At 48.9% G+C, this 15295-nt stretch overlaps 2 protein-coding genes across 2 annotated transcripts in view; one reads left to right on the top strand and one right to left on the bottom strand.

Annotated features, from left to right (window-relative positions):
* Window positions 1-15295, top strand: part of LOC120543332 — a 64939-nt gene that overhangs the window by 25932 nt on the left and 23712 nt on the right. The window contains exon 2 of the mRNA XM_039776368.1: window positions 1014-1247. Coding sequence (XP_039632302.1) covers window positions 1014-1247 — 234 coding nt within the window. The remainder of the gene's footprint in view (window positions 1-1013; window positions 1248-15295) is intronic.
* The window catches only part of LOC120543053 (NXPE family member 4-like), a 177267-nt gene that overhangs the window by 158286 nt on the left and 3686 nt on the right, over window positions 1-15295 (bottom strand). The window lies entirely within an intron of this gene.

Below are 15295 nucleotides of genomic sequence, written 5' to 3'. Positions count from 1 at the left end.
CACCCGTGAATATTTACCCGTGGCAGTTTGCTATTGGATTGCCGCTGACGGATGGCCTTATATGGGCAGGCACTAAATTACAAACGCCAGCGGCAGCCTGTCTATAAACTTAATTTAAAGTGTAGGTTTACATCGTGCTTTGTTTCCGAAGTAGCAGAACTCGCTTCTTATTGTTTCGCTGCCTTCTCAATTATATAATGCATGTTTTCTTGAGCGCTTTTTTGAGGTCTTCCTGGTTTTCTATGTACTGCGTGATTACGTGGGAGGCGTGATGATGTCACATGAAACTCCGCCCCCACGGCGTTGAAGCTCATCTCCATTACAGTAAATGGAGAAAAACTGCTTCCAGTTATGACCATTACGCGTAGAATTTCGATATAAAACCTGCCCAACTTTTGTAAGGAAGCTGTAAGGAATGAACCTGCCAAATTTCAGCCTTCCACCCACACGGGAAGTTGGAGAATTAGTGATGAGTCAGTGAGTGAGTGAGTGAGTGAGTCAGTGAGTCAGTGAGTGAGTGAGTGAGTGAGTGAGTGAGTGAGGGCTTTGCCTTTTATTAGTATAGATATATATATATATATGTATATGTATGCATATATGTATGCATATATGTATATTGGGGGTCCGCGGATGGACCCAAATGATATTGCGAAGTCATATGCCAGGAGGGAGTGGCGGGGTCCTAACCTTTGACTCTTTGTTTCCCAAAGAAAGAAAGACGCACCGCCGCCATGAATCTGCCTGCACCACTACCCTCACTACGTTACTTCCGCCCTTTCTCAGTATTCAACCTGTGACGTCAGCAATACCACCATTCAACTCGGCATACCTCTCTTATTCAAGTCCCTCCTCCATAAATGTTCCTCCTCCGCCATCTTTGGGCGGTCAACACTGATGTATTCACGCATTGACCGTTGTGGATGTATTTTTCCCATAAATTTTTTGATATTTCTACAGTATACGGGGCCGGAAAACCCCAAACCTTTATGCTTGTTGTTGTGTTATTTTTACAGTGGCATAGCCGGCAGGATAGAGAAGATACGAGACGATATAGAATCGTACCTTGGCATATTTGAGAGGACGGCCACCTGGAACCAGTGGCAGCAGACCGAGTGGGCGTCCATTCTAGCACCATACTTGAAAGGTCCCGCGCAGCGGGCTTATTACGACCTCCCCAAGGAGGAGGCCGCGAATTATGACCTCCTGAAGGTGGAGATCCTGGGGCGCTACGACATCAGGACCAGCACGTGAGTGAGTGGCGTAACTGGCAATTTGATCCCGATAAATACTGATGTATTCATGCATTTTTACCATATAATTTTTGATATTTTTACAGTATACAGGCCGGAAAACCCCAAACCTTTATGCTTGTTGTTGTGTTCTTTTACTATATATATATATATATATATATACACATATATATATATATACACATATATACATACATACATACATACATATATATATATATATATACATATATATATATATATATATATATATATATATATATATATATTGTCACACACGCGCATGGGAGGCAGCTAAAGGGCTTGAGTGAAGGCAGTTGGAGGCATGCGGGGTGTGGCAGAGTGCACTGACTCTTTTCTCCTTGCCTGTAGACCATCCCGGGGATTTCACCTGGATCTCCTGACATCACTTCGGGACTGAGCCAATGGAACTCGGCCACACCAGCTCCAGTCCCTCTGATGTCACCTCCGACTCTGAGCCAATGGTGGAAGACCACGTGCCAGATCCATACGACCTCACTTCCTGTCTCCCCTTTAAAACCTGCCCCTTTTCCTTTGTTTCCTCAGTCTTGTTTTGGACTCGGTTGTATGCACTTCAGTGCTCTGTATTTCTACAAGAAAACGACTTTGCAGCCAGGATACCACAATATACGGGTGGCTGCCCCAACTCTTTATCTGTCCATGTCTCGTTCTTGTGACAGTGGCGTAGTCGGCAGGATGGAGAAGTCCCAGAGAGAAGGGGACAGGACCTGCAATATACCCAGGTGGGGCGTGCGGGGCGAGTCTTCAGGCGGGGAGGGTGCCCGTGGTCGGCGTGACCGGTGCGGGCTCCGCTCCCAGCACTCATAACTAGGCCATCTGGAGGCCAGGGGTGTGCGGGTGGGGCTCACAGGGTGGGCTGCCCTGGAGGGAGGCAAAGGGACTCAGTATGCTCTCTTGGGGAGAGTGCCTGCCTCCCTCGAAACCAAAGCCCCATTTACCACCTAGGGGTGCCCCAGACTGGCAGGTGAATAAAATAAAAAAATGGAGGTTGGACCCTGAGCGGCCGACCAACAAACAAGCCTGGTCCTTATGGGCAATGGTAGGGCATTGGCTACAGCCATTTGAAAACACGCCCTACCAAATAATAGAGCAGGTAGCTTGCTATCTGCTCCTGGAAGCGCTTCCCGTGGCTTCACCCAGCGGTTTGGGGCGGCGTTTAAGAACATGTCTGAGCTCATAGAGCTTATGGAGCGCAGAGGCGGCCTCACACTCTGGGGAGCAGAACCGTCCTCATGTCAAACTCAGCGGGTGCGTTCCAAGACCTAGCCCCTCCCTGTACAATCCGAGCTCAGAGGCGTCCAGCGGTGCAGCGGCGCAAACCGCTTGGGGCAGGAGGAATGCAGGTGGAGGCGAGGAGGGTTGGTGTGCTCTGCTAATCCGTTGGCGGTCCCACATACTGGCGTGGTGATCGTCAGCGGACACAAGACTCACAGGTTTGTTCGACTCCGGCAGCAACATTTCCATTGTTGCCCGCCGCTTTGTGCAACGCAACAGTGGCTAAAATTTAAGACCGGTATAACCTGTGTCCACGGAGACATCCGCTGGTACAGGTCCGCCGCTGTGTCATCAGTTACGGAGGGTCAGTTAGTAAACTCACCGTAGCGTCCTACCTGATCCTCCACACCCGGTGATACTAGGGCGGGACTGGTCTAAAATCAAAGCGGTGAGACACATACCACTCCGGGGTTAATTTGGGCCTCGTTATGGGCGGAGATAACCCGTCTCAAGCTGCCTCCACGCCGTGTAATCAGCCGGCAGAGAGAGCGAAGCGTCGCCCTGACTGGCGTGGCAACTCCGGGCGTCGCGGGCTAACCGTCATCCACCAGCGCCGCGGCGGGCGGGAAGAAACCACGCCCATTGAGGTCGGCGCTGACCCTCTCTCCGTGTTGCGGTTCCAATTTAAAAGCGCCGGCTTCTTTTAGAAGGGAGCAATGGAATGATGACTCCCTGAAGTTTGTAAAAATGCAGTGGTCCTTGTCAATGGCCAGCGCACTAATCAGTCGATGCCACAGGGCCCCTACTTTGTGCTAGATAATGACCTCCTTTACCGTGTAGCAATGCATGGCGGGCAGGAGGCGAGGCTGCTGCTAGTGCAGCGTACCTTCGGCGGCAGGTCTGCGAGCTAGCACGCCCACCTCCTAGGTGGCCACCTGGGCACCGAAAAACTCTGGAGCGGATCAAGCTCCGTTTCTACTGGCCAGGAATTAATGAGGAGGTTAGGTGCTTTGCGCTTCCTGCCGGAGTGTCAACTGCGACAAATTCCTAGGAGGGACCGTGCTCCTCTGTTCCTATTCCACTGATTGGCGTTCCCTTCCACAGAATCGGGTCGACCTGGTGGGACCCTGGAGCCCTCAGCCGAGGACACAAGTACATTTTAGTCCTCGTGGATTACGCTACGATACCCGAAGCTGTTCCGTTGCGCTCAGCTACCTCTAAAGCCATCGCACGGGAATTACTAGGGGTATTGGCGTGGGGATCCCCAAAGAAGTCTTGACAGACCAGGGGACCCCTTCACCTCGGAAACGTTCAAGGAGACTGCCAGATTACTGAAAATAAAGCATTTAAAGACCTCGGTGTATCATCCTCAAACCGGCGGATTAGTAGAGAGGTTTAATCAAACTCTCAAGCAAATGCTGCGTAAGGTGGTCAGCGAGGATGGAAGGAACTGGGATCAGCTCCTCCCCCTCGTCCTTTTTGCCTATCGGGAAGTCCCACAAGCCTCCACGGGGTTCTCCCCTTTTGAACTACTGTGCAGGCGACAACCTCGGGGCATATTAGATATTTTGAAAGAAGGCTGGGAAGAAGAGGCTCTTCCCTCCACAAACATACTGGAGTATATCGCGCGATTCTGCGATAGATTTGGAAAGATTCGCCTGTCCTTAAAAGTCACATGGAGGAGGCTCAAGCAGCACAGGCCGGTACTACAAACGGCACGTCTCTTGGGAGTTCCGCCCGGAGATCGGGTCATGGTCCTAGTGCCTACCTCCCACTCTAAATTGCTTGCCCACTGGCAGGGCCCCTCTGAAGTTAAGGAGAGGAAGGGACTGGTCGACTATTTGGTGAGTCAACCCAATCGTCGGCCAAAGGCGGGTTTATCATGTGAACCTGCTGAAACCGTGGAAGGACAGGGACCCGATCCCTCCTCCGGCCAGCCCGCTCACTCTTCGCTCACACACACGACCTTAACCCGCACGGACTTAAGTCCCAGACAGCGGCAGGAGCTGGAAACAGTTATCCGGACCGTTGGGAGGTAGTCAGTGAGAACCCGGAAGGACCTCTCTGATTGAGCACAACATCGTGACAGAGCCCGGGGTTGTTGTCCGAGAACGCCCGTATCGTCTTCCCGAGGCAAAAAAGGCTGAAGTGGAGCTTGAGATCAAGCGCATGCTGGAGCTAGGTGTGATTGAGGAAAGTTATAGTCCCTGGTCCAGCCCCATTGTGCTCGTCGGTAAGCCTGGCGGAAGTTGGAGGTTCTGCAATGACTTCCGTCGGCAATCAAGTCTCCCAATTTGATGCTTATCCAATGCCCGCGTGGGCGACCTCCTCGAGAGGCTTGGACAGGCTCAATACCTGACCACACTTGACATGACGAAAGGGTACTGGCAGGTTCCTTTAACGGACTCCGAAGGTAAAACGCGTTTAGTACCCCTAGCGGACACTGGCAGTATCGTGTCCTTCCATTTGGGTTACGGGGCTCCAGCAACCTTTCAGCGTCTGGTGGACAAAGTGCTTGACCTCATAACTCATACAGTGCTGCCTACCTGGATGGCGTGGTCATCTATTCCAGCACATGGAAGGAACACCTACAGCATGTCCAAGCGGTATTACGGACACTTGGTGAGGCGGGCTCGGATTAATCCCAGAAATGCTTCTTGGATTAAGCGAGGCCAAATATTTAGGCTACCTGGTGGGTGGGTACCGTAAGGCCACAGTGCTCCAAAATTGATGCCATTCTGAAATGGCCCGTCCATGAACCAAGCGGCAGGTCCAAGCCTTTCGGGTTAGCGGGTACTACCGCCGGTTTGTACCCGGTTTTGGAGAAGCGGCGCCTTGACTGATTTAACAAAGAAGAGGGCCCGAACATTGTGGCATGGACTGAAAAACAGGCTGCATTTGGTGACTTAAAGCAGGCCCTTACGTCCACACCTGTTTTGATGGCACCTAACTTTTCTTTGCCTTTCATCCTCCAGGCGGACGCTTGGACACAGGCCTGGGCGCCGTGCTGAGCCAAAGCGTCGATGGTGTGGAGCACCCCATCATGTTCCTGAGCGGAAACTGTTGGACGGGAGACCAGGTATGCTGCGGTGGAGAGGGAGGCTCTGGCGATTAAATGGCGATTACTCAGCTGAGGTACTACCTGTTGGGCCGGGAATTCACCCTTGTCACGGACCATGCACCCCTACAGTGGATGGCCCTCCACAAGGAGTCGAATCCGCGGGTCACCCGGTGGTTTCTTGACCTGCAGCCGTACAAGTTTTGCTCGTTCATCGCCGGGGCTCTCCGCCAACGCTGATGCTCTTTCTCGGGTTCACGACCTCTCGGTTAGGTCGCCCGACCCGTCGGGTCTGGGCTAAGGGGGCCTTGTCACACGTGCGCATGGGAGGCAGCTAAAGGGCTTGAGTGAAGGCAGTTGGAGGCATGCGGGGTGTGGCAGAGTGCACTGACTCTTTTCTCCTTGCCTGTAGACCATCCCGGGGATTTCACCTGGATCTCCTGACATCACTTCGGGACTGAGCCAATGGAACTCGGCCACACCAGCTCCAGTCCCTCTGATGTCACCTCGACTCTGAGCCAATGGTGGAAGACCACGTGCCAGATCCATCGACCTCACTTCCTGTCTCCCCTTTAAAACCTGCCCCTTTCCTTTGTTTCCTCAGTCTTGTTTTGGACTCGGTTGTATGCACTTCAGTGCTCTGTATTTTAAAGAAAACGACTTTGCAGCCAGGATACCACAATATACGGGTGGCTGCCCCAACTATTTATCTGTCCATGTCTCGTTCTTGTGAACATATATATATATATATATATATATATATATATATATATATATACATATATATACATACATATATATATATATATATACATACATATATATATATATATATATATATATATATACATACATATGCCATATGCCGTTGTCTAGCCTGTAGAAGTTTTTGAGACCCTTTCACGTCTGTCACATGTGCTCTGGGTGAACCTGCTCTCATCTGTAAGAAGCACAAGGCACCCGCCAGTGGTGGACCAGACAATTGTGGAATTTTATGGAAAATGCCAATCGAGCTTCATGGTGCTGGGCAGTGAGCACAGAACCCACTATAGGACGCCGGGCCCTCAGGCCACCCTCATGAAGTCTGCTTCTGATTATTTGGTATGAGACATTCACACCAGTGGCCTGCTGGAGGTAATTTTGTAGGCTCTGGCAGTGCTCATCCAGGTTCCTCCTTCCCCAAAGTAGCAGATACAGGTGGCTGCTGCTGATGGGTTAAGGACCTTCTACAAGGGGCCCAGTCCAGCTCTCCTTGAATAATTGCCTGTCTCCTAGAATCTCCTCCATATCATTGAGACTGTGCTGGGAGATGCAGCAAACCTTCTGGCAATGGAATGTATTGATGTGCCAACCCGGAGAAGCTGGATTATCTCTGCAATCTCTGTAGGCTCCAGGTATGGCCTCATGTTACCAGTAGTGACACTGACCGTAGCCAAATGCAAAACTAATGAAAAAACAGATGAGGAGGGAAAAATGTCAGTGGCCTCTCTCCACCTGTTAAAACATTAATTCCAGTTTTGGACGTCATCTCAATGCTGCCCCTCTAGTGCACCAAAGCAGCTGAAACTGATTAACAAGCCCCTCTGCTACTTAACTGATCAATAACCCAAACGTTTAATTGACTTGATACTATACTCAGATTAAAAAGTGTTCCTTTAATTTTTCTGAGCAGTACATATACAGTATATCCTATAGAAAACTACATTGATGTAAACCAGTTTTTCAGTATGAACCTATGACTAGTGAGAATAAAAAATGCCTTACCAGAAATATAATTGGCAAAATAAATTCCCAGCTCTTCAGATTGAATTATTCAATGGTTAAGACTAGACAGAGTCTGTTGTAGTGTGTGCTAAAATGACCAGTAAAGTGGAGTCGTTTCCAGCTTGTACAGTGTCACAAAACGAGACAAAGACAGATAAAGGTTTGGGGCAGCCACCCATATAATTTGGTATCCTGGCTGCAAAAGTCGTTTTCAAAGTAAATAGCACTGAAGTGCATACAATATAGTCCAAAACCAGACTGCGGGAGAAGGGAAAAGGGTAGGCTTTTAAAGAAGAAGACAGGAAGTGAGGTCGTAAGGATCGGGCACGTGTTGATTATTCATTGGATCAGGCCCGGAAGTGACATCAGGGGGGCCGGAGCTGGTAAGGTCTGTTTCCATTGGTTCGGTCCCAGAAGTGATGTCAAGAGAGCCAGGTGGAGCCTCCCGGGTTTGGTCTACAGGGAAGTGAGAAAGAGAGTTAGTGCACTCTGCCACATCCCGGCATGCCTCAGAACTGCCTTCACTCGAGCCCTTTAGCTGCCTCCCATGCGTGCGTGCGTGACAAGGCCCCCCCCTCAGCCCAGACCCGTCGGGTCGGGCGACCCTAATCGAGAGGTCGTGAACCAGAGAAAGAGCATCAGCATTGGCATGGAGAGCACCCGACGATGAGCGAGCTTAAAACTTGTATGCGGCTGCAGGTCAAGAAACCACCGGGTGACCCGCGGATTCGACTCCTTGTGCAGGGCCATCCACTGTAGAGGTGCATGGTCCGTGACAAGGGTGAATTCCCGGCCCAACAGGTAGTACCTCAGCTGAGTAATCGCCCATTTAATCGCCAGAGCCTCCCTTTCCACCGCTGCATACCTGGTCTCCGGTCCAACAGTTTCCGGCTCAGGAACATGACAGGGTGTTCCACACCATCGACACTTTGGCTCAGCACGGCACCCAGGCCTGTGTCCGAAGCGTCCGTCTGGAGGATGAAAGGCAAAGAAAAGTTAGGTGCCATCAAAATAGGTGCGGACGTAAGGGCCTGCTTCAAGTCACCAAATGCAGTGCCTGTCTTTTCAGTCCATACCACAATGTTGGGGCCCTCTTCTTTGTTAAATCAGTCAAGGCGCGCGCTCTCCGAAAACCGGGTACAAACCGGCGGTAGTACCCGGCTAACCCGAGAAAGGCTTGGACCTGCCGCTTGGTTCGCGGACGGGGCCATTTCAGAATGGCATCAATTTTGGAGCACTGTGGCCTTACGGTACCCCGACCCACCAGGTAGCCTAAATATTTGGCCTCGCTTAATCCAAAGAAACATTTCTTGGGATTAATCCGAGCCCGCCTCACCAAGTGTCCGTAATACCGCTTGGACATGCTGTAGGTGTTCCTTCCATGTGCTGGAATAGATGACCACGTCATCCAGGTAGGCAGCACTGTATGAGTTATGAGGCTTTAGCACTTTGTCCACCAGACGCTGGAAGGTTGCTGGAGCCCGTGTAACCCAAATGGAAGGACACGATACTGCCAGTGTCCGCTAGGGGTACTAAACGCGTTTTTTCCTTCGCGGAGTCCGTTAAAGGAACCTGCCAGTACCCTTTTGTCATGTCAAGTGTGGTCAGATATTGAGCCTGTCCAAGCCTCTCGAGGAGGTCGTCCACGCGTGGCATTGGATAGGCATCAAATTGGGAGACCTGGTTAAGCCGACGGAAGTCATTGCAGAACCTCCAACTCCCGCCAGGCTTACCGACGAGCACAATGGGGCTGGACCAGGGACTATAACTTTCCTCAATCACACCTAGTTCCAGCATGTGCTTGATCTCGAGCTCCACTTCAGCCTTTTTTGCCTCGGGAAGACGGTACGGGCGTTCTCGGACAACAACCCCGGGCTCTGTCATGATGTTGTGCTCAATCAGAGAGGTCCTTCCGGGGTGTTCACTGACTACCTCCCGAACGGTCCGGATAACTGTTTCCAGCTCCTGCCGCTGTCTGGGACTCAAGTCCGTGCGAAGTTAAGGTCGTGTGTGTGAGCGAAGAGTGAGCGGGGCTGGCGGAGGAGGGATCGGGTCCCTGTCCTTCCACGGTTTCAGCAGGTTCACATGATAAACCCGCTCCTTTGGCCGACGATTGGGTTGACTCACCAAATAGTCGACCAGTCCCTTCCTCTCCTTAACTTCGTAGGGGCCCTGCCAGTGGGCAAGCAACTTAGAGTGGGAGGTAGGCACTAGGACCATGACCCGATCTCCCGGGCGGAACTCCCGAAGAGACGTGCCGCGGTTGTAGTAACGGCCTGTGCTGCTTGAGCCTCTTCCATGTGACTTTTCAGGACAGGCCGAATCTTTCCAAATCTATTGCGTAACTGCGCGATATATTCTAGTATATTTGTAGAGGGAAGAGCCTCTTCTTCCCACCCTTCTTTCAAAATATCTAATATGCCCGAGGTTGTCGCCCATACAGTAGTTCAAAGGGGAGAACCCGTGGAGGCTTGTGGGACTTCCCGATAGGCAAAAAGGACGAGGGGGAGGAGCTGGTCCCAGTTCCTTCCATCCTCGCTGACCACCTTACGCAGCATTTGCTTGAGAGTTTGATTAAACCTCTCTACTAACCCGTCGGTTTGAGGATGATACACCAAGGTCTTTAAATGCTTTATTTTCAGTAATCTGGCAGTCTCCTTGAACATCTCGAGGTGAAGGGGTCCCCTGGTCTGTCAAGACTTCTTTGGGGATCCCCACGCGCAAATACCCCTAGTAATTCCCGTGCGATGGCTTTAGAGGTAGCTGAGCGCAAAGGAACAGCTTCGGGGTATCGTGTAGCATAATCCACGAGGACTAAAATGTACTTGTGTCCTCAGGCTGAGGGCTCTAGCGGTCCAACCAGGTCGACCCCGATTCTGTGGAAGGGAACATCAATCAAGGGAATAGGAACGAGAGGAGCACGGTCCTTCCTAGGAATATGTTGCAGTTGACACTCCGGGCAGGAAGCGCACAAGCGACGAACCTCCTCATTAATTCCTGGCCAGTAGAAACGGAGCTTGATCCGCTCCAGAGTTTTTTGGTGCCCAGGTGGCCACCTAGGAGGTGGGCGTGTGCTAGCTCGCAGACCTGCCGCCGGAAGGTACGCGGCACTAGCAGCAGCCTCGTCTCCTGCCCGTCATGCATTGCTACACGGTAAAGGAGGTCATTATCTAACACAAAGTAGGGGCCCTGTGGCATCGACTGATCAGTGCGCTGGCCATCGACAAGGGCCACTGCATTTTTTGCAAACATCAGCTGGCGTCCTTTTAAATTGAAACCGCAACACGGAGAGAGGGTCAGCGTCGACCTCAATGGGTGTGGTTTCCTCCCGCTCCGCCACGGCGTTGGTGGATGACGTGTCAGCCTGCGACGGCCCGGGACTTGCCACGTCACTTAGGACGGCCGTCTCTCTCTGCCAGCTGATTACACGGCATGGAGGCAGCTTGATACGTTTCATCTCTGTCCATAACGAGGTCCAAATTAACCCCGGGAGTGGTATGTGCCTCACCGCTTTTAATTTCAGACCAGTCCCGCCCCAGTATCACCAGGTGTGGAGGATAAGGAAGAATTGCCACGGTTACTTTCTGGACCGATCCTCGGTAGCTGATGACACAAACGGCGGTCCTGTACCAGCAGGTTTCCCGGTGGACACAGGTTATACTGGTCTTGAACTTTAGCCATTGTCACGGTAGCACAAAACGGCGGCCAACAATGAAAATGTTGCTGCTGGAATCGAGCAGAGTGGAAGTTTTAAACCCGTTAACGATCACCACGTCTGTGTGCGGGACTGTCAACGGGTTTGTCAGAGCACACCAACCCCTCCTCACCCTCCACCTGCATTCCTCGTTGTCTCGAAGCGGGTTGCACGTTGGCGGCACCGCGGACGCCGATACGAGCTCCGGGTTGTACAGGGAGGGGCTAGGTCTTGGGACGTACCCCGGCTGAGTTTGACAGAAGGACGGTTCTGCTCTCCCAGAGTGTGAGGCCGCCCTCTGTGTCTCCAGAAGCTCTATGAGCCCTGACATGTTCGTAAACTGCTTGCCCCAGACCGGCTGGGTGAAGCCATGGGGAAGCGCTTTCAGGAGCAGATAGCACGCTACCTGCTCTATTACCTGGTAGGGCTTGTTTTCTAACGGCCATAACCACTGCCATACCTTTGCCCATAAGGCTTGTTTACTAATCGGCCACTCAGGGTCCAACCTCCATTTCTTTATTTCACTCACCTGCCAGTCTGGGGCACCCCAAGGTGGAAAATGGGGCTTTGGTTTCACTGGGAGGGAGGCACTCTCCCCCAAGAGAGCATACTGAGTCCTTCTTGCCTCCCCCCTTCAGGGCAGCCCAACTCTGTGAGCCCCACCCGCACACTCCCTGGCCTTTCTAGGTGGCCTAGTTCTGCGTGCCGGGAGCGGAGCCCGCACCGGGTCTCGCCGAACCACGGGGCACCCTCCCCGCCTGAATACTCGGCCCGATACGCTCCCACCTGGGTGTATTGCAGGTCCTGTCCCCTTCTCTTCTGGGACTTCTCCATCCTGAAGACTACGCCACTGTCACAAAACGAGACAAAGACAGATAAAGGTTTTGGGGCAGCCACCCATATAATTTGGTATTCTGGCTGCAAAAGTCGTTTTCAAAGTAAATAGCACTGAAGTGCAAACAATGGAGTCCAAAACCAGACTGCGGGAGAAGGGAAAAAGGTAGGCTTTTAAAGGGGAAGACAGGAAGTGAGGTCATAAGGGTCGGGCACGTGTTCATTATTCATTGGATCAGGCCTAGATGTGACATCAGTGGGGCCGGAGCTGGTAAGGTCTGTTTCCATTGGTTCGGTCCCAGAAGTGATGTCAAGAGAGCCAGGTGGAGTGAGAAAGAGAATTAGTGCACTCTGCCACATCCCGGCATGCCTCAGAACTGCCTTCACTCGAGCCCTTTAGCTGCCTCCCATGTGACAACAGGTTGTTATGCCATTGGTTAGTTCTACTGGAGTACACACACACTGTGCTCTTTATATGCTCTGTGCTTGGATAGTCATATAGGATTATGCCCAACTGAAATATCTGCCATCTCTATCTTGTTAACAGTCGTGATGCTGCTGCACATCAGTGCCTGCTATACAGTTGGACACGCTATAGCTCTGCACTCTTTAGAAAGTAAATAAATCCAAATAAATAACATTCGATTTGGCTTTTATGTAAGTAACATATAAATGTTGATGTACAAGTATAACAAAACAAGTGCACTTTTATTCAAGACTATAACCAAAGAAAAAAGAAAGTCACAAGTACATTGCAGAGCTTCCTGTGTTTGAGCGACATGGGCATGCTCAAAAAATACACTTGTAATGCCACAAAAAGTGCACGCAGACACTACTTCCTACAGAGTGCAGAGCTATAGCACATCTTTACGTGAAAAACAGCAGTGTCAGAGAGAGGGGGGGCGTAGGGTGGGATTGTGAACGCGACTGAAAGAATGAAACTGAATTAAAAAAAAAAAATGAAGCTAACCTTTACAAGTATCATACATTTACACCGGTTGTTACAGACTGAAATCAAATGTATATTTTTATTCTAAAATAGTAAGAATAAAAGCAGCTCATTTCTCAAAACGGAATCATCAGGGATCAAACCCATGAAGTTTTGATAAACCAGTCAACAGTTGATACTGTTGCGCCACCGAAGCAGTCATAGTAAATGTGTGTCAATGTCACACCCTAACGCGTGTTGTTTTTCTGCAGTTATATTTTTGAATAGAAGCGTACTTGTTCTGTTATATTTGTGCCTTTTGTGAAAGTGTTTTTTTGATATTTGGACTCCAGGCTTCACACATTATACACTTCATGCCTACATTTTGTCAATTATTACTAAAACATTAAAAACATTTCTTTTTTAATGATGTGTTTACTTGTTTCCTGCAGAGGCATTAGCTCTCTTGGAAATGTGTTCTTTTAATATTGTGGCTTATTAAATAATTAAACAATATCATAATATACCAGAAAAGGCGATATCCCTCCCATAGTGATTACGGCGGTACAAGAATCACATGAGACAAAATATCTTTTTTAGCTTACATTTACTGACGTTTTTACGCGGTTACAGACGGGGAGGCATATGGACAGACTTTTATCCAGGTGGGAATCTGGATCAACACAGTCAGCCATTTTCTCCGTCCCTACGCTGGGAGGTTTTCCAACACCTTGTGTCGGCACAGCCTCGAAGGGTCTGGCCACTGTCCAGACCTTTTATATGGTTCTTGCTTCATTTGCTGGTCTTCTCTGTCTCCAAACAAGGGCTGAATTCCTCTCCCACAAAATACAGAAATATCATAGTGCTTACATGCCGATTCTCATTCTCCCAGTAAGGAAAGAAGATTTGTGCTGATAGAGGACAGAAATACCCTAACCTGTGTTTAAGCTGACTATACAAGCCTCCAGTTGTCTTAGGCTATCTAATCCAATGCTTGGCTAGCACTTCTAACTGCTGAGCCTCTGTGTGCCACAGTTAACATGCACATGTGAATAAAACTCATAACAGTATTGTCCAGATATAGTGACATAAAGAAACATGTAGTATAACATTACTGTACATAGATTATTGTAGACACGGAACACACATGAAATGCATGTGTTCCAAATAACGATATACTATTTATAAAAGGTGCGATTTTGGTTGACTTCTCACTCTATACAACTCCAAACAACTGACACGCAGGTAAACAGACTAGAGCTGAGAAAGCTGCGCCGGTGGGAGATGCGATAGCAGACTGCTTGCTGCTTTTCAACACATTTAAAGGACAAAAGAGGCTGACGGAGAGGTGAGAAGCGATTTAAGGTGGAACGGATCTATGAGTTTTTTCGTAGGCTCTGGTAATTCTAGTGTTAAGTGTAGGCGACTATTTCATTTGGACATTCGAGTAAACAACAGTAGTTAAATATTTGTTTTAATCTGTCTGACTTAATCAAGTAGAGCCCACACTTAAGTTTACGTCAATCCATTAAAATTAGGTGGACACAAATTTGTATCAATATGTTTATTGAAATTTTCTTCAGATGTTGTTTAGTAACAATAAATATCTCATATCCAAACTTTTATGATCATTATTTTACAAAACTGTTAACCATAAATGACGGTGGTAAAGATACACTGTAGTCTTAATAATTCACTTCACAGAGTGCGTAAGATATTGGCACTAGTAGAGAACCGTCGCAGATGTATTTTACGAATATACACTCTGCCTCTTACAGTCACTTCATCCTGACTGTCCACCTATAGAAATTACTCCCACCTTTCTTTTTACATATCCATAAGACAATTGGCTAGAGTGGAACGTGGAATGTCAAATTACACTGATTAGCGATTTGCTAAATAAAAAGGTGATTGACCGCGATGTTTAAATTTGTGATAGACTGATAAGGGCCTAACGTACACAAATTTAATATATAATTGGCTGAAGTCAAAAATGATATGTCACGCCCACTTTACTCTGGTCTGCAGCAATATCTACTTGGCCGCAGTTGTACACCCAGAGTTGCAGACCCAGAAGTGACGTCACCTTCGTGTCTAAAGGGTTCACAAACTTTCAAGCACCACTGTATATGTTTAAAAATATTAGATTGGCTTAAATGTTCATTCTTAATTTGTTTAGAACAAAATTACACACATGCATTGCACATTTTAAAAAGTGTAATCATTTTTATTACATTTCACTAAACTCTAAAATTCTAATTTTCTATATTTCTGCATAAATATGACCTAAAACATCAACAGATTTTCACTCAAGTCCTAAGAGTAGATAAAGAGAAACCAGTTAAACAAATGAGACAAAAATATTGCACTTGGTCATTGATTTATTAAGGAAAAGGATCGAATACAGTATTACATATTTGTGAGTAGCAAAAGTATGTGAACCTTTGCTTTCAGTATCTGGTGTGACAACCACCCCCTTGCAGCAATAACTGCAACTAAATGTTTACGGT

Source organism: Polypterus senegalus, chromosome 13 (genome assembly GCF_016835505.1).
Source record: "Polypterus senegalus isolate Bchr_013 chromosome 13, ASM1683550v1, whole genome shotgun sequence".
NCBI lineage: Eukaryota > Metazoa > Chordata > Cladistia > Polypteriformes > Polypteridae > Polypterus > Polypterus senegalus.
The sequence above is the reverse complement of the archived record's forward strand: the minus strand, read 5'-3'. Positions and strand labels throughout refer to the sequence as shown.